Here is a 19053-nt window from a genome sequence, read left to right on the forward strand (position 1 = left end):
ACTAGAATTAAGGGGATGAATGGGCTCTTACAATTCATCTAGACCAATCTGTTCTCCAGATCTCTCTATATCAGACTTTAAGTTCCTGATAGTACCTTCGCCAAATGGCTAACACTTTTCTGCTTAAAGTGTAAGAGAGATCAGCCTCTTCCTTAATCCTTATCATTATAATGTCAAATTCATGTGTTGAGCCACATAGTTCACTCCTTGATCCGATATTCTCTTTTATCCCCTAATTACTTTTAGGCTTCCCAAAATTCTGTGCTTAAGACCTATTAGCCCAGGCCTGAAATTCAATCCTCTTATAATTCCTTCTCCAAATCCTTTGCTCAAAAAGCAATGTATTATTTATAAAGAAGAATATGAGGCACGCTTTTAAGGTTTAAAAATCTTTTTCTCCAGATTACATCAGGCAATATTCTAGATGCTTAGGCATACAAGCCCTCGGCCAACCAACTGCCATCATTAAGGCAGCTTGGGTCTATGTCCTGCTAATGTAGTGCATGGGGCTGGATGCTCCCTGCCCATTTAGGGCAGCCAAGGAAGGTCACAGCAGGATGAGGGTTGGAGAAACTGAATGGTATACATATTTATCCATCTCAGTCTATATGTCAGAGAGATTTATGGTCAAAGGCATACAAATACATAACCCAAATCCTTCCTACTGCAATTTTAGGCTCTTCCTTTTAGTTCTAGCTCAGGAAGAGAGAATTAAAAGTACTGATCATGTTTTTTTATTACAGCTCTAGTCCTTTTCTATGACAGTGCTTCATTCATACCTTCTTATGCTCATGGAAGCTATGGAGAAACAAAGATAAATGAGATTTGGTCCTGATCCTCTATGAGTTAATAGTCTAGAGAAGGAAAGAGCCCAGTGCACCAAATATGACAGTATAATGAGGTGAGAACCCTGCCTGAGATGGCCTGAGGACTTTGAAAGCAGTACCTTTAATGGAGACTTGGAAAGCTCAGGAAAGTGAGTCACTCTTCCTGTACCTCTAAGAGAAACGAGTCATATTCCTTTGACCTCCTATCTTCAGGTGCCATACAGATGAGTATTTACAATCACCATCACTGTCATCATCATCATTGTATTTAACTGGTCTCTGGTACAGGGCTGGGAGTTAGGGTGTGGCAAGTAAAACACACAGGTCAAGTGCAAAATTTAAGGGGGTACCAGAAAACTCAGTAATTTAGATAATAATGTTTTAATACAGTATTTTAGAAAATAAAAGTAATGCAAAGTGAACAAAATTTTAAAGACAGGATCAGCATGGTATTGGTCTCAGGTTCAAGCATTTGTCTTTTATTTTTGGGTGGCATAGTCTATTTGAGGTGATCTGAAAAGGACAATGAAAACAAAGTACCTGTTTTATTTTCACTCTTTTGATTGCAAACAAAAGATCTGACCTAAGCTCCAGTAAGGAAATACGGTAGGATGTGATAGTTGATTTTCATTATACAACTAATGTCATATGGGAACCAGCAGAGAAGTTCAGTAGCATGAGCCTTAATAGCCCCCTTAAAAAATGAACCCAGACCATTATTTTGGATTCAAGAAACTGCTAGATACTTTTCACAACAAAATTTGGTGCTCTATAATGAATGGACACAGCTACAGCTGCCCTCTACCTGTCTGCATCTTTCCCTTCTGCTACCAGTTTACAATTATTTTCTGCTCCTTTATTCACTTTCCATAGGAGTATCTAATTGGCGTTGACTTTTTTGAGCACTACCGTACAAGCCATGGTTGCAGAGTCAGGGGTCCAGTCCTGGTCCAAGCAGCTTTGGCTAGGGAGGGGACTGAGTTGGGTTGGAGTCAAGTGGAGCAAATGGGAAGGAGCAGTTGCAGGCAAGGTAATTTTCCTTAGAATAGGGTTAGGTGAAGCACCTGCCTCTAATACACCAGCATTGTGGACTAGCAATTGAAACTGCCCCCAGAAAGCAGAATAAATAGCAAGTGCTAATGGTGTTCCGAGAAAAGAAAGATCACCAAGGGCCAGGGTGTGCTAATTATATGCTATAAGAGCCTGCAATTATAAACCCATAGATATGCAAATAAATGCTGATGGCTCAGCACTGGAGACTACAAAGCCATTTATCTATGGCCCCTGATAAGTGGACAGCAAGATAAATGATTTGTTTATAAATTCACTTAGAGATTACACTAATCTCTAACTACCTTTCCCCCCTTCTGGGGGCATCCACAAAATGAAGAGAGCCAGTAGGTACCTTGGATTGGATTTCCATATTCATTACCTTCTGACCTAGGCTACTCTGGAGGTTTGCAATGGGATAAACAGGCCCTTTCAATTGTGTCTGGCTTTCCCTGTGACACTTCTTTGCTGCATACATTGGAAGTGATGGTGACATCTGTTCTTGCCACCCAGATCCCTGTGACAGCTCATAAATTGGTGTTTCTTGTCTGTCTGGCAGAGAGGTCACAGAGAATATAACTGCAGGGAAATACTAAGAATGCTGTCTGCCGGCATTAGGCTTTATGGAACTCAAGGATGAGAAGCCTCTGAGGGGCCCCGAGCTTGTGGGGTGACTCTCACAGGAAGTGAGAGCAGGCATTGCTGTGGCCAGACTTGCACATATATGAAGCCCATCCCTCTGAGAGTTGATAAACTGTGCACACCAAGTATTTAAAGCTGTCAGTTCCTAGTATTGAAATAAAGAAGTAATCTGAGATCATTAAAAAAAATTTTTTTTAAGAAAAAAACCTGTCAGTTCCTGACAATTTTGGAGTTTCTGTCCTTCTGTCATCTAACCTGTAGTTAATGATGGTCTAAAAATTTTAAACCTAGTTAGGCGATTCAGCATAACTTAGGGCTTCTTGAAAATGCCAGAAGTCTTTTTTCATTTCTCTCAGTGGAGAATGTTGATAAATATATATATATATATATATATATATATATATATATATATATATATATATATACCTATAGATATACATCTCCATCCATTCATTCAAAGAGACATTTCTAAAGTACCTACTATGTGCCATTTCCTATGTTCAGACAGTAGTAGTAGTTACTGGATATTTTACCGTGGCTGGTATAGTACGTAACACATAATAGAATTCTAGGACTGTAATAAAGCTAGCAGGCAGAAACCTTCAAATGTGAACCCCATTTTTATGTCACGTAAAAGGAGATTCTCACTGATATTTTTAATTTAGTAGTTTGGTTGCATGAGGACTTTGTCAGTGTTTCAAGAAGTCTTTGTCAAGCCTGTCAAGTGTTTTGTTATGTTTTGGTGTTTTTTCATCTACCCATCTTCTGAGATATCAAGTGTTCTCACAATCAAGAAAAGACACTGGATTTGATATGTCTACTCTTTAGCCAGTGACTATACAAAATAACATGCAAAAGAACAGAAAAGGAATCAAAGCTGAGTGATAGGTAAAAATAAGCCTGCAATATGAGTAGCTGTATCTCTTTTGATTGACTTTGATAAAACTTTGAATCAAGAGTAATTAAGCTTATGGGGCTTCCCTGGTGGCGCAGTGGTTGAGAGTCCGCCTGCCGATGCAGGGGACGCGGGTTCGTGCCCCGGTCCGGGAGGATCCCACGTGCCGCGGAGCGGCTGGGCCCGTGAGCCATGGCCGCTGAGCCTGCACGTCCGGAGCCTGTGCTCCGCAACGGGAGAGGCCACAACAGTGAGAGGCCCGCGTACCGCAAAAAAAAAAAAAAAAGAGTAATGAAGCTTAGGCAAAGAATCAATCCACTGTGAAACAATCTGGAAGTGACTTTCTAAAATCCAATATGTTTAAGCCTGCCCCGAACACCAAATCTTCTAAATATGTGAGTTGTGAAATAATATTATGGTCATAAAATGGTTCCAAAAAATTTAGGTAAAAGGCTCACAAGCTCAGCACTGAACAGTGCGCTGGGCCTCATTTTTTTTTTTTTTTTTGTCTTGAATTTATTGTAGAGTTCAGAGACTAAAATGTTTTCCCTAATTTAGATGAGTACAATACAGGTAGGATTTTTTTTTTCTTAAGGTATGTATGTATTAGCCAGCTTTGATTCTGATAATTTGTCTCAAAATATAGTGCTACTAAAGTAAGACTAGAAGAAAATTAGTAACATCATTTTCTTGGTCTGTGGAGACAACATCAGACTGAGAAAATTGAATAAGCTCTTTAGGCAGAAAGTACAATGTTACTGAAATGACATCACCATGACAATGTTTTATGGCCTCAAGGAAGTCATTGATTCCTTTATTCTTAGACCCTGTGCTGGCAGTTTAGATCAGCTACTTTCTTTTTTTTAACATCTTTATTGGAGTATAATTGCTTTACACTGGTGTGTTAGTTTCTGCTTTATAACAAAGCACATCAGCTATACATATACATATATCCCCATATCTCCTCCCTCTTGTGTCTCCCTCCCACCCTCCCTATCCCACCCCTCTAGGTGGTCACAAAGCACTGAGCTGATCTCCCTGTGCTTTGCGGCTGCTTCCCACTAGCTGGCTATTTTATATTTGGTAGTGTATATATGTCCATGCCACTCTCTCATTTCGTCCCAGCTTACCCTTCCCCCTCCCCGTGTCCTCAAGTCCATTCTCTAGTAGGTCTGCGTCTTTATTCCTGTCCTGCCCCTAGGTTCTTCAGAACCATTTTTTTTTTTTAGATTCCATATATATGTGTTAGCATACAGTATTTGTTTTTCTCTTTCTGACTTACTTCACTCTGTATGACAGACTCTAGGTTCATCCACCTCACTACAAATAACTCAATTTCATTTCTTTTTATGGCTGAGTAATATTCCACTGTACATATGTGCCACATCTTCTTTATCCAATCATCTGTCGATGGACACTTCAGCTACCGTTTTATATATGTATTTTTTTAATAAAGATTCTGTGGGTTCTCTAAACAGCCAGGGGTTCTAAATTATATAGTCAGAAAATAACATTCTTTAAATTTTTCTCTGTACAAAGAAAGTGTTATTTGGACTTCTGATAGAGTTAAATGTATTAGTACTTTATGGTAGGCCCTATCTGTAATTATTTCTTTGTATTAGATAATCAGTCTTACATTTTGTAGGAGTATATCTGTTAATATTAAGTCTTTTTTATATAACAAAAAAATTACACTCGCTTAAACAAGATAGTTTATTTTTATACAAAGAAGATATCCAGAGTAGGTAGTCCAGAGGTGGTATAGTATCACACCATGTCATCAGTGACACAAGCTCCACCATTATGCTCTACAATCTGTATTGTTTGCCTTCATTCTCAAGGTTGCTTCATGGTCCAGTGTGACTGTTGAAGCTCCAACCATCATATCTGGGTTCCAGGTAAGCAGAGGGAGGACGTGGGATAGAATAAAATTGCAGGGGTCTCAGCTAAATTAGCTTCCCTTTAAGCAGCCATCTCAGGAGTCCCACAACCACATCCATCTACAAGGCTGAGAAATAAAGTCTTTATTACAGGAAAAGTGCCCAATGAAAAAGTTGATATCTATTAATAAGAAAAAAGGATAAGAAATAAGAAATAGGAATAGTTAATGTTTGGGCAGCAATCCAGCCATCTCTGCCACAGTGGCTCTATTTCAGCATGGAAAAATTGGAGAATTATAGCAGGTCTCTTGTGATAACCTACCCAGAATAATTCCCATAGAGCTCATGCATGCCTCTTCATTTCTTATTTAATTCATATTTATGCAGCCTATTAATACAAAGCTTTTTCCAAGCTGAATTTTTGTGTAGACAACACATTTTAGGTACAAATAAGACTGTGATCTCCTAAGGCAACTTTAACCAGAACCATGAGTCTTTCTGTCTCTAAAACTATGGGAAATGTACATTAATCTTCATAAAGCTGATTATATCAACAAAGCAAAAACAGACCCCCTCCCCCCAAACAACAGTCAATCTATTTTAAAAGATGTGTTTCAGTGGCTAACTAAAAGTATCTTTCCTTTTACATTACTTCCCACAGTGTGAATTACTTATAAAAACTGATTTAAAAAAAAAACTTTTTAAGAATGATTTTGCAGCTGCCTTTTTTAAGGGCTGGTGTTTACCATTATAAATTATGTGTATGTAGAATTGATAAACAGAAATGTACAAGCTTACTAGATTTTTTTTTAAATGGAGCACTTGTCTTCCCTAAGGATAGATTCCCTAATGTAAGAAAAAAGTCTGGCTCTTTTATTTAAAAAACCTTTAATTCTTCTTATAAATGTTACAGGGTTAGCCACTGGGATAGAACAAGCCAAAGTACTTCATTTTACCCCTGAGATAGTTATTCTGGAGGACAAAATAGGCCTCCGGATTCCTCCTACCTACTCCTCAGCCCTTCTACTGTGTTACACAAAATAAACAGATCAAGGAATCTCTTTCCACGTGGTGGAAAGCTTTGTGTTAGAGAAGAATCCAAGTCTCTAGACAGTATGTCTAAGCCATGATTGGCCACAGTAATATTATAAATTAGGTAGTTTGTTTTTAATGCTTTGTTTATCCTCCTTTCTTCCCTGTTCTCCATCCTCAGTCAGTTCAGGAAGCATTGACTGAGCACCTATTATACATTAGGGGCCATGTTGGGGGCTAGGGCTACAGAAACACAGACTGTGCCCTCACTGAGTTCACCACCTACGCTTCCTGTGCCTTTGTTCAGGCACGTGGCCACCACTTCCTGCCTCTGGTGTCTTGTGGCCCCTAGGGGTGCTATCTGCCTCCCCTGGGTATGACCTCATGGGTATCGCCTGGTTTCCTGACATGCTCCTTACCTTCCCGGCTAAGCCTACCCTTCCTGGGTCCATGGCCCAGACTGCCAGTAGTACTTCCTTTTAAGTTCCAATCTTTCCATTCTTACCTTAATGGAAAGGTATTGGTAGTAGTTTCAGACCATGTGTTTAAAAAGTGGGGAACAGAGTTGTGAAAAAATTTTTTTAATAACCAAGGACTTTGTTTTTACATGAATCTTTGACCAAAAATTGTAGAAAATTTTACCCAGTCATACTATGCATGTTTGTAAATAGCAGCTATAAAAATGTTGCTATTTTAGATAATGTTACAGTATCCCTAGAGGAATTCACTTAATAGAAATTTTACTAAAATGATTATCCTCTTTGTAGAAAACTTTCTGAAGTCAATTATTGGGGGACAAACTATGAATAAATATATGGAGGAACCACTCAGGTCATATAACCTATTAGATTCCTGGGTAAGGCCAACCCCCACAAGGCACCAAAAAAAAAAAAAAAAAGCAATATAAATGTGGGAAGTTGTATTCATTTATTCATTCATACATGCAGTCAACAAATAGTTAATAGAATATGTACTGTGTGCCCCACTGTATTTTAAGTGGTTAACAAAATAAACGTAGTCTCTCTCCTCATAGAATTTATGGTGTAGTGAGAGTGACAATAAAAATTTAAAATAAACAAAAAAAATTATTTCATGCCGAGAAAAAATATTATGAAGTATGAATAGGTGCTGTGAAAAATAACAGGGTGTCCTGGCCAAAGTGGTCAGGGAAGGTCTCTGAAGTTCACATTTAAGATGAGATTCAACAAGGGGGGTAATTGGGGGGGGGTGATGAATTGGGAGGTTTGGATTGACATGTATACACTAATATGTATAAAATGGATAACTAATAAGAACCTGCTGTATAAAAAATAAATAAAATTAAGAAAAGAAAAAAAAAAAAGATGAGATTCAAGTTTAAGAAGCAGCCGTGTCAGAGAATCCCAAAGTCTGGCATTTCAGACTGGCTTATCCAAAAAGATATAGCATTTAAAGGATGATTATGACACTACTGAGGTATCTGACACATGGATTTTAGTCATGCCACATGTCAGCCAAAGTTCTAATTCCTAAGCCGAGAACCTGTTTCCTAAAGAGACTCTTAACTCAGGCCTGATGAAGCCCATGGCATTGTTTGGGTTGTTCACTTTTGAGTATGGTGAAATGCTGCTAGTTGCACAGTTGTTTAGTGTGTGTGCTAACCATGCATCTCTTTGTCTGCCTCTTGTATCACCAGGCCTCCGGAACCTGTTTACAGCACTGTGAACAAACTGTGCGATAAGCCTGCTTCTCCCAGGCACTATTCCCCTGTTGAGTGTGACAAAAGCTTCCTTCTCTCAGCTCCCTACCCCCACTACCACCTAGGCCTGCTCCCTGACTCTGAGATGACCAGGTACTGCATGAACTTCCTCACTTCATCTTCTCGAATTGCATGTGCTTTCACAAGGATGAATGGGTAGAATTCACCTCTGCTCGCTGCTCTTGCACTCTACATCTTCCTTGGGGTGGAAAGATGTTCTGCTTCCTTGGGGCAATGGGAGAAATTAAGAACATTGACTTTTTTTTTCTAGTGTGATCACAGAGCACTTACACATGATCACATGATGCTCTAAATGTTCTTGATCCCCATGCATTTTTAATAAGGTATTATATTTTTCCAGAAGAATTAATTCTGAAATTTAATTAGCACTATTTTCCTCATACAGAAGGATGAAAGAGAACATTTATTGAATACATTTTTGATTAATACATTTTGAATAATAATACCGTGCTCCATGCATAACAGCCTAAGAAGTAGATACTACTACTGCCATTTAATATTTTAGCTAAATTTTTAAATTAATACCACCATTTAACTGACTCCTTGAGGTATTAAACAACTCATCCAAAACTACAGAACTAGTTGGTTCTAACTAACCACAAAGAACATAATCTTCACCTTTACAGTATGTTAACATCTGTTATCTTATTTAGTTAGTCCCATTTTATATAAGAAAACTGCAATTCAGAGAAGTTAAGGCAGTTCCCTCAGTATGATCTTGCCAATAACTGTGGAGTCCAGATTTGATCTTAGAATGTTTTGAGTTTTTCCACAATTTGTAAACAAATTGTTCTAAGTCTAAAGGTTGGACATAATTCTGCATTATAATTCTAAAGCATATGTATGACAAATAATAAAACCTTATCTTCCTGTAGCAGCCAGTCAGAGAGAGAGAAGGAAAAAGAGAATACAATGTTCCATAAGGTAGTTCCAATTTAGTTTAAAGTGGGGAGATCTCAACTGTGATGTTTCTACATGTAATGGGGTGCTTATATTGTTATGTTTTCAGATAGAATATCTTCATATGTCTTCATAATATTATTAGGAATGAGAAAATACAGATTTTAGAGTGATTCATAGTGAAGAGGGTCTCCTTAGAACATCATCTCTGTCTTTGGAGATTTTCAAAGAATAAGTTTAGAAGTCAATTATTTGCCTCTCTAGGGGAGTTAAATAACAAATTTTAAGTTATATCTAACATTTCTAGAAATAAATGAGAAACATATTTTTGGCTATGTAATCAGCTGGGGCATTTTCACTAATTTGCAACAGGTAAAGCCTAACAGCTTTGCTTGTTTTAAAATTCTTTATAAATATTAATTAAATCCTCCTATACTTTTAACAAGTTATAAAAGCTTTTTCTTCGTACAGTGAACTATACAATTTTGAAGCTAAGAGGGCAAAGTCACCATAGCCATAGGGAAGTGAGAAGGAATGCACACACCTACAATAACGACTTTCTAGTAATTATGCATCTATAAATAGTCAGCTACATAAAGGCAGCTAACATTTATTGAGCTCTTCCTGTGTGCCAGGCGTGTTGTTAAGCACTTCTTACAAATTATTTCTCCTAACCCTGACAATCACCTTATGAGGTAGATGTTATCATTATCTTCGCTTTACAAATACAAAAATCGAGGCTTGAGAAGTTACCTGACATGCCCACGATCATCCACCGCTAAGTGGCAGGGCTGGGATTCAAACCCAGGTGACCATTAGCACCTGCATAGGCATAGGCATGACGGCCCAAACGTCTTTGCTTGCTGGAAAAATTCTCCATCCATTTCTCTTTGTCTTTCCTTTCTCTATTTTTATCCTGCCTGCTCATCTCCCTTTTCTGGCTCAGTGTCAATGAATCTTTTTTTTTTTTAACCCATGTTCTTTTTTGATGAACACAAAAATTACATTCCTTGCCTCCCACTGGGGATTGTGATGCATCCCTTCCTAAAAACTCACCAATACATGGATGACAGAATCTACCTTTTGTATGGACCCACCAGATATGATTCTTCTCCATTTACTTTCTGTAATCTGTATTATGAAAACCACAGGGTTTTTTCCCCCAAATTAAAAAAAAAGATTACAGTATAATGTTGAACATGTGTTTTTCATATTACACACCCTCAGCAGTCCTGATATGCACCAGTCCCCACCCTCACCCTTCATCTTCCCTTTGGGAATTCTATTTTCTATTTATTCTCATTCTGTCCCCATCTTTTTCCCTATTCTTTCCTTTCCTTTTCCATACTCTTTCATATTTATTTCTAGAAAAAAGTCATACACACCGATTTTAGTGACATTGCCACCAATACACTGATACTGAAATTCTTGATTTCTCCCCCACTTTGTTCCCCTTCCACACTTGTCCAACTCAGTAAATGGCACATATATTTACTCCACTGCCCAAGCCAAAACTTGAAAGTCACACTTCGCACTTTGTTTGCCCTCACACCCATCATTCAGTCTATGTTCAAGTCCTGTTGATTCTACCTCTGAAATATATCTCAAATCTATTAATTCTCCTCTACTTCTTTTTCCACCGCTTTAATCCAAGCCTCCATCATCTTCCACCTATAATAGTCTCCTAATTGGCCTCACCCCTTCCACTTTTGTCCTCCTCTTTTAGTCTCAGTGCAGCCAAAGTGATCTGTTAAAAATACAGATCAGATCTCTCTCTCTCCTTTGCATTAGGATAAAATGCAAAGTCATTAACATGGCATCCAGGCTGTGCATGATCAAGCCGCTGCCTGCCTCTTAAACATCTCATGTCACTCTTCCCTTGGCTGAACACACTGTTCACACCAGCCTTCCTTTTCTTCACAAAATGCACTGAATCTCTTCCTGTCTCAAGCGCTTCACACATGCTCATTCCTCAAACTGAAAAGCCCTTCCTACACTTTGCCTGATTAACTTCTGGTCATCTTAGGTCTAAGTTTAACCTGTACTTTCACAGAGAATCTCCTTGAAAAAGGAAATCAGGTCCTCTATTCTCTCTCTCTCTTTTTTCCCATATGACTCAAGCAATTTATAATTTACATTTATGTGATTTTTAAACCAAATGCCTATCTCACACTCTGTGCTGCAAGGTCAATGAGTGAAACGCTGTCTATTTTGTTCACTGTTATATCCCTAACACTTAGCCCAGTGCTGGCACAGCAGGAGCTGAGAATTACTGAGTGCCTAATTAATGTGGAAATAAGATCTGAAGACAAGCAAACAGATACCTGCTTCAGGAACAGGTCATGGCTCAAGCTGTGCTTTACCCATTTTTTTACCTCCATGAATGAATGAATCCATGCATGGAAACAAATAACAATAGACTAGAACTAATTTTGTGTATTTCACTTTCACCTTCAATTTTCTTGACGGTCAGTGTCTACATTACAGATTGATTAGGTAGCTCTCAGCTCTTCATGAAGACTGGGCAATTCCTTTCAGAGATTATTTACTTCCTCTCCAATGGGAAATACCTCTCTGAGCAGATGTTTCTTGAAATACAGCCAGTAATTCAGGGGACAAGTTCAAAGATTCTAGTTCCATTTATAATACCATCACTTGCTTTTTCCACTGTGACCTTGAATAACTTAGAGAATATCAGAGGTAGGTGAGAACTGAGAGTTAGATAGACAAGCCCTTATCCAACTCTGTTAATGATGAGGAACCCGGGCTTCCCTGGTGGCGCAGTGGTTGAGAATCTGCCTGCTAATGCAGGGGACACGGGTTCGAGCCCTGGTCTGGGAGGATCCCACATGCTGCGGAGCAACTAGGCCCGTGAGCCACAATTACTGAGCCTGCGCGTCTGGAGCCTTTGCTCCGCAACGAGAGAGGCCACAACAGTGAGAGGCCCACGCACCACGATGAAGAGTGGCCCCCACTTGCCACAGCTAGAGATAGCCCTCGCACAGAAACGAAGACCCAACACGCAAAATTTAATTAATTAATTAATTAACTCCTACCCCCATCATCTTCCAAAAAAAAAAAAAAAAAATGATGGGGAACCCAATCCATTGTCTTCATGGGTCCACGTCTTACTTCTACTCATGGTAAAAATAAAAGTATTTAAGGATCTTCTGCCCTACAAAGAATATTATAAGAAAATATCAATTCATTCGACCAAGATTTATCAAGCACTGACAAAGTGCAAAATATTATACTAAGGACAACTTTTTACAAATATGTAAATTGAAGAGGCCAACCAAAAATTTTGAAGAAATGCCTAACCTTTAAGTCGCAATATGTTAATATATATTTTTCAGGGCATTTGAGAAATTCCCACAGTCTATTTCAGAAGTATGCCCATATTGATATAGTAATTACAGTCTCAGATGATGATGTAAGCTAGTTCTGTGAAAGTTAGCCCATGAACCACGCTTCCCTGTGTACCAGTTAATCTCTAATTAGCATTCAGAAAAATGGAGGCAAGTGAGCAAAAGCAAGAAGTCAGTCGTCTGTATTCTCTGCCTTTTGAATACCCAAGTTCTCAGCTCTTTGAACTGATAGCAAATATCCCGGGATGAATTAATTGTATACACAATTTACTTCTATAACATCATCTAAAAGAAAACAGAGAAGTTATAAGTTTTCCTTAGCAAAGCACTTTAAATTACTTGGCAAAGTGTCAGCTCCTAAGGCTGCAGATTATGTTTAGAGTAATTGACTTTTCAGATCTTGCAAAAGCAAGAAATGGGCAGAGCCTGGAATAAAACTAAAATTTGGAGCTCTATGAAAAACAAATGGGATTGCTGTGAGGCTCCTGCTTATCCAGTATATCTTTTTCTTTAAAAAAAAAAAAAAAGAAAGAAAGAAAGATGTAGTTTTTGATGTTGTAATTGGTTTTTCTACTTTGGGAAAATGGTAAGTTATTCAGCTTTTAATATTCCTGGGGCAAGGAAAATCATATTCTTGCCTGTTTTCTCGACATACGGCATATTTTCATTTGTCCTTTTACATAATTGGTCCTAATTATTGTTTTGTCGTTGATAAACAGAGACTGAGATAAACCAGATGAAGGCTAATTAAAATATGTGGGCAGATTTTGGATAGGAAATGGACTCTGAAGTATTAGGTGATCATAAAACACCTTTACTCCTTGAAGAGATGTATTCATGGGACTTCTACTAGGTCACCAGAGATTAACCTGGATGCTAGGGATTTAAAGATGAATAAGACATGGTCCTTCCCCTTAAGCAGTTCAACATGTAAATGAAGAATTCATTACTGTGCATTGTGATGTACATCTGCTAAAGGCCCTTGGTGTCTCCAGTGTACTTAGTCTCTAGGTAACTAAAAGCAGACTGTTATAAGAGGTACTACTGATGGGAGCAAACATGCTCTCATGTCTCAGAAGGGAAGCAAACATGCTTCCCTTCTGCGAAGGTGTGAACTTACACATATACACAGGAATCTTCCCCACTCACACCTTATGTTTTTAATTCCTAGTCATTTAGAAGAATCATTCTTCCTGGGAAACTTAACCTTATCTTTTCATAGGTCCATCTGCTAGACTAGTTTCTAACAATTTTCTACAGGGCTCAGATTCCATGTCTATAATTCACTCCTTGTGTAGAAATCAAAGTTGGCAGCCTCAAGCCATTCCTAGTTTGGGAACACAGAGCAAGATCTTTCTCTTACAAGATTTCAGCCATAATGGCAAAGTGATGGTGGCCTATCTTTGGCAAGCATTCTCTTCTTATAAAATATTAGAAAATGTATCTATTAATGTTTTAACTGTCTCAAAGTCTATAAATCCAAAATCAAATATAACTTCTAGACATAATAATGCTATCATAAAAGTACATGTGAGTCTCTAAAGGTAAACAGAGGAGGAATCATCTAACTCAGCCTCTGCTTTTCTTAAAGTTTTCTCAAAGACACTGAGCTCATCAGTCAGATGAGGGAAGGAGTATGTTCCAAGTAAAAGGAGTAGCACAGAGTTAAGCCTCATGACGTGTAAAAGCACAGGGCACTCTGGAACAACCAGTAGTTCTGTGTGGCTAAGGGTTATTAGGTGGGTGATAAAGTAATTCAATTTGTGTTTTTAGAAAGATCACTCTGTCTGCTGTGTGAAAAGAGTTTGAAGACAGGGAGACTAGTTAGCATATCAAGTAGGGTTGAAATCATGAAGAACTAAACTGAAGCTATGGCGATGGAGAGATATAAATAGATACAGAATTAATTATCAAATAGATTGGGTGGTACTTAGTGATTGATTCAAGGAGAAGACTTTTCTGGCTTGGAGTATTCATGAGATGGTGATTGCATCATCTCCCCTTGGAGACAGGGGGCACTGTTGTCCGCAATAAATATATTTAAACATAAAACTCTGTAGAGGGAAACTCAGTGGAAGAAAAGGGAGGCAAAGTATATGAGGAGGTCTCTTGTTTGAAATGAAGGCAACCTGATGTTGTAGAGGAGCCAGGGATTGTGTCCAGACTGTCTAGGTTTGAGGCCTTCTTTTGGGCATTCACTCACCAGAAAAGGGGGAAATTAATCATAGCTGTGCTATTCTCCTCTTAGGATTGTTGTGAGGATCCAGGGAAATGGAGCAAGCGAATTTTCGTCTAGGCACTACCTACATTAGTCATTATTAATTGTTTTCATATGCTTATTCTGTTTTAAAGCCTTGAGTTCATGCATATTTATTTTTGGTGTTATCACAAATCAGGTGAAGAATATTTACCAACACAGGTATATCCCCAGGGGCCAAAAGAAAGCTGTGGATGCTAATTTCTTCTGTCATTCTCAGTGGCAGCATCCTTGTCACCACAGGCTAAGTCATATATTTTCCCTTTTATTATTGCATTTATAGTCTCCCCGTAAAAGGTGGCATATTTCTAAAGCTACATGCGACTTCACGCACGTGTAATTTTCTTTTTTTAATCTACTCACATAGCAGTATTTCTAACCCGCAGTACCTTTTTAGGAAGGTAGACAAAATGACAGCTAGAGCACAGATTAGTAGCCAGGCACTTTCCGTATGCACCTTCTTGTTTCTAACAATCCCGAAAATCCTGTAGAGGGTGAGTTTTGATATAGCAAACGGAAGAGCCAGGACTCCAGCCAGGGCTTTCCCACCGCCAGGCGCCTGCTCTCAGGGAGGCTTAATCCCTCTCGCACTCACCACGGCTTCTCACTCAGGCCCCCACGTATTATGTCCACAGTGCCACAAATCTGTGGATCCTGAAAGCAATTCAAGCCTTGTTCACACGACGTAATCTGGGAAATGCACCATTAAAAGAAGAAAGAAGATGCTTAACAAATCATTGACCTTCTTATGCTCTTAAAAGGCTGAGATAGGGCTTCCCTGGTGGCGCAGTGGTTGAGAGTCCGCCTGCCGATGCAGGGGACACGGGTTCGTGCCCCGATCCCGGAAGATCCCACATGCCGCGGAGCGGCTGGGCCCGCGAGCCATGGCCGCGGAGCCTGTGTGTCCGGAGCCTGTGCTCCGCAACGGGAGAGGCCACAGCAGTGAGAGGCCCGCGTACAGCAAAAAAAAAAAAAAAAAAAAGGCTGAGATAATCTGAAAGAGTTCTTCATTTCATTTTTAATTAAAACCAGGAGAGGAAACCCTCCGGGCACGGCTCCTAAAGCCCGACTCCTTCCAGAGTTTATGCAGCAGCTTCTTCAAAGGCCTTCGCTGCCTTTTTGAAGTAGGTGATCACTAAGCCCAATTGGAATTAAGCAAACTAAGGGGAGATTAATGACTCCCACAAAGTCACAGAGGCGGCTCTTGCCACATTCCATTTTACAGCCTCTCCTCTGTGCAGTGTGATATATGCAAGGATTCACACCGAAAGAAACACCCCTTGCTTTAAAAGTAATGCATTTTCTATGTAGATCCTTTTTTAAAAAAAACATGCCATTTACTGTTTCCCTTCACTTTTTTTCTTATATTAGGGAGGAGGTGTTCTTTCATTAAGATTTCAAGAATTTTTTTAGAAGCACATTTCAAATTACATCGTATAGTGTAAAGGAGGAAGGAAGGCCAGGGTACTTACCCTCTTCCTAAAACTCTCAATTACTCTTCACAACAACCCTAGTAGGTCCAGAGAGGGAGTCTCAGGAGAGCTGGGAAATGCACCCAGATTGATCTTATTCCAAAATTCCTGTTCTGAGACATTCAAATAACTCTGTGATGCAACAATCTAAATTGACTCGACTTGCTGTTTTATTTATTTATTTATATTTACATCTTCATTGGAGTATAATTGCTTTACAGTGGTGTGTTAGTTTCTGCTTTGTAACAAAGTGAATCAGTTATACATATGCATATGTTCCCATATCTCTTCCCTCTTGCGTCTCCCTCCCTCCCACCCTCTCCATCCCACCCCTCTAGGTGGCGACTTGCTGTTTTTAAAAAGCCAGATTACTTATCTACCTGAGATGTTATGAATATTTTCCCTCAGTTTTAGTATATTCTTTTTGTTTTGGGAGCAATCTTTGTATTTACTTTAGTAAATCATTGTATTATTGGGCAGCAATAAGAAACTGAAGAATAAGCATAATTTCAAAAGCATTTCTTTATCGAGGCAAAGTAGCTGTGAGAAAATGCTATGCAAAATCACTATAGCAACAAATTATAGGAACTCAGAAAGAATCAAGACAGTAACATTAAACCATAACACCCACAGCATAGATACAAATTAAAACTGCTAAATGTACTGAGTGCTTTTATATGCCAGGCACTTTTCCAAACTTTTATATGTACTAACTAATTTTATCCTCTTGACAATCTCTGGGGTAGGTATGATTATTCCAATTTTATAGAAAATTATGGTACATATTTAACAAATGGAAACAATGGGTGAGATTGTGGAAACAATATATCAGGACATACTCAGACTATTAATTTCATTAGAGCGAGGGTTCTGTTGTTTTATTTACTGTTGGATTCCCTGTGCCAAAAATGATTTCTGGCATGTAGTCCTAATAGTAAGTGACAATCACTGTCATTTATATAATCTTATTACCTGCCAGGCTGCACTTTATACAAATTAGCTCATTAATCCACACAGCAATCCAAGAAGGCATGTGTTGTTATCATTATCCCCATTTTGCAAGTGAAGAAACTGAGGTCTGGAGAGGTTAAGTGACCTAAGGTCACTTAGGATTAGGATAGGATTTGAATCTAGCAGGCTGGCACCAGAATCTGTTCTTTTCACATGTGCTCAATAAATATTTATTGAATGTTATTCTCATCACACATAATACTCCTCAAGCATTAAATTCTGAGAAAAAAAAGGATACATCACTTAATAGTCAAATTTTAATAGGTGGATGGATAGATAATAAATATATGGGTAAGAATCTAGACTCTAGAATCAAAGTGTTAGGGTTTGAATCTTGCCTCCACAATTCCCTAATTATGTGAACTTGAGCAATTGACAACTACTCTGAGCTTCTGTATCCTCAATCTGTACAATAGCAATAATCGTGGTATCCATTTCATGGGTTGCTGTAAGAATTTAATGAAGTGATACATAAAGTGTGAAGAGCAGTGCCTGATAAATATGAACTTCCCTGTTAATGTTAGCTATTTATATGTATGTGTGTGTGTGTGTGTGTGTGTGTGTGTGTGTAAAATGACATATTATGACCCCCTAAGTAGATACCTCAGACTGAGGTGGGAATGAATTTTTATTAAAGGACAATTACGAGAGGCTGTTTTCATTTCTAGCCTGATGGTGAGTCCAGTGAATTGTAAAAGGGAGATGAATGCTAGGGTTGGCAGTATAGGAGGAAGGGCTGTGCAAGACTGCTTGTATTTATACAGAGATCTAAGTATTTCAGAATGCAGAATTTTGTTTTCATTAAAGGATTAAAATTTACCTCTCAAAGCAGAGAAGGTAAGTCTTCCATTTCCACTCTTTAATTCAGTTCTGTAGACCTTAAGCTCATATGAAGTTTAAAGGATCCCTTGAACGGGGTTTTTAAAGTCAGCAGGGATGTGTGTTCCACACTGAATACTAAAACCTAAGATCACTATATTCCAGAGAAAGTGAGTACATTAGAAAGTAAAGAGGAATTTTATGGTTCGCTTTAAGTGGGGGGAGGGTATACTGGGCTTAGCTAACCCAGCTAGAGCTTTTGTCTAAATTTAAGAAATGCTCCCCTTCTGTGTTGGGTCTTCGTTGCTGCGTGCGGGCTTTCCCTAGTTGCGGTGCGCAGGCTTCTCATTGCGGTGGCTTCTCTTGTTGTGGAGCATGGACTGTAGGCACAGGGGCTTCAGTAGTTGTGGCGCAGGGGCTTAGTTGCTCCACAGCATGTGGGATCTTCCCAGACCAGAGATCAAAGCCATGTCCCCTGCACTGGCAGGTGGACTCTTAACCACTGTACCACCAGGGAAGTCCCGAAATGCTCCCCTTCTGGACGAAGGACAAAATGTACCAGGGCCCCAGTGTGACATGTAAAAGGAGTTCAGATCCAGATCGGGTTTCAGCCCTAGCTCATTCCCTTGGTCAAGCGTTCTTGTGAACAACCTGCCTAACAGAATGGATTGGCCCAGACTGAGGACAGGGATGAGAATCTATTTCTCTTTGTTATTTCCGTCTCTCTCACATTTATTCTAATGTTCTGCTTCCTTTCTTATGCCTCTGGCATCATTACGAGGATATCACTCTGTCAACCCTATAGGTTTAAAAATAACTAGAGGCTAATACAAGTTCAGAGATGGAAGACACCCTAGAAACAATTTAGTCAAACTTGACATGCTCCAGATGAGGAAACTGCCACTCAGCCCACAAATATGTATTAAATGCCTATTATATGGTTAGTACTTCTGGGGATACACAGTCCAGGCATGGTCAAACACTAGTCTCAGGAGGTTTAGGGACCACTGGGCCCAGAGGGTTTATTTTGTGGATATAATTGACAGCCATTGGTAATGTAAAAAAAAAATTATTACAGGTTGTATTTTTCAAATATATGTGAATTTTACTTAGCTTTCAGCCTTATTTATTTTGGATCCAT

The 19053-nt window shown here is 38.9% G+C and overlaps 1 protein-coding gene across 11 annotated transcripts in view; it reads left to right on the forward strand.

Moving 5' to 3' along the window:
* The window catches only part of DLG2 (discs large MAGUK scaffold protein 2), a 1239088-nt gene that overhangs the window by 744450 nt on the left and 475585 nt on the right, over positions 1–19053 (forward strand). For 7 of the 11 annotated variants that reach the window (XM_060105473.1, XM_060105479.1, XM_060105470.1 and 4 more), the window contains one exon: positions 8002–8157. The exons of the other annotated variants lie outside the window; for them this stretch is intronic. In XM_060105473.1, the coding sequence (XP_059961456.1) occupies positions 8002–8157 (156 nt within the window). The remainder of the gene's footprint in view (positions 1–8001; positions 8158–19053) is intronic. 11 annotated transcript variants of the gene reach the window in all.

Source organism: Mesoplodon densirostris, chromosome 7 (assembly GCF_025265405.1).
Source record: "Mesoplodon densirostris isolate mMesDen1 chromosome 7, mMesDen1 primary haplotype, whole genome shotgun sequence".
NCBI classification, from domain to species: Eukaryota; Metazoa; Chordata; class Mammalia; order Artiodactyla; family Ziphiidae; genus Mesoplodon; species Mesoplodon densirostris.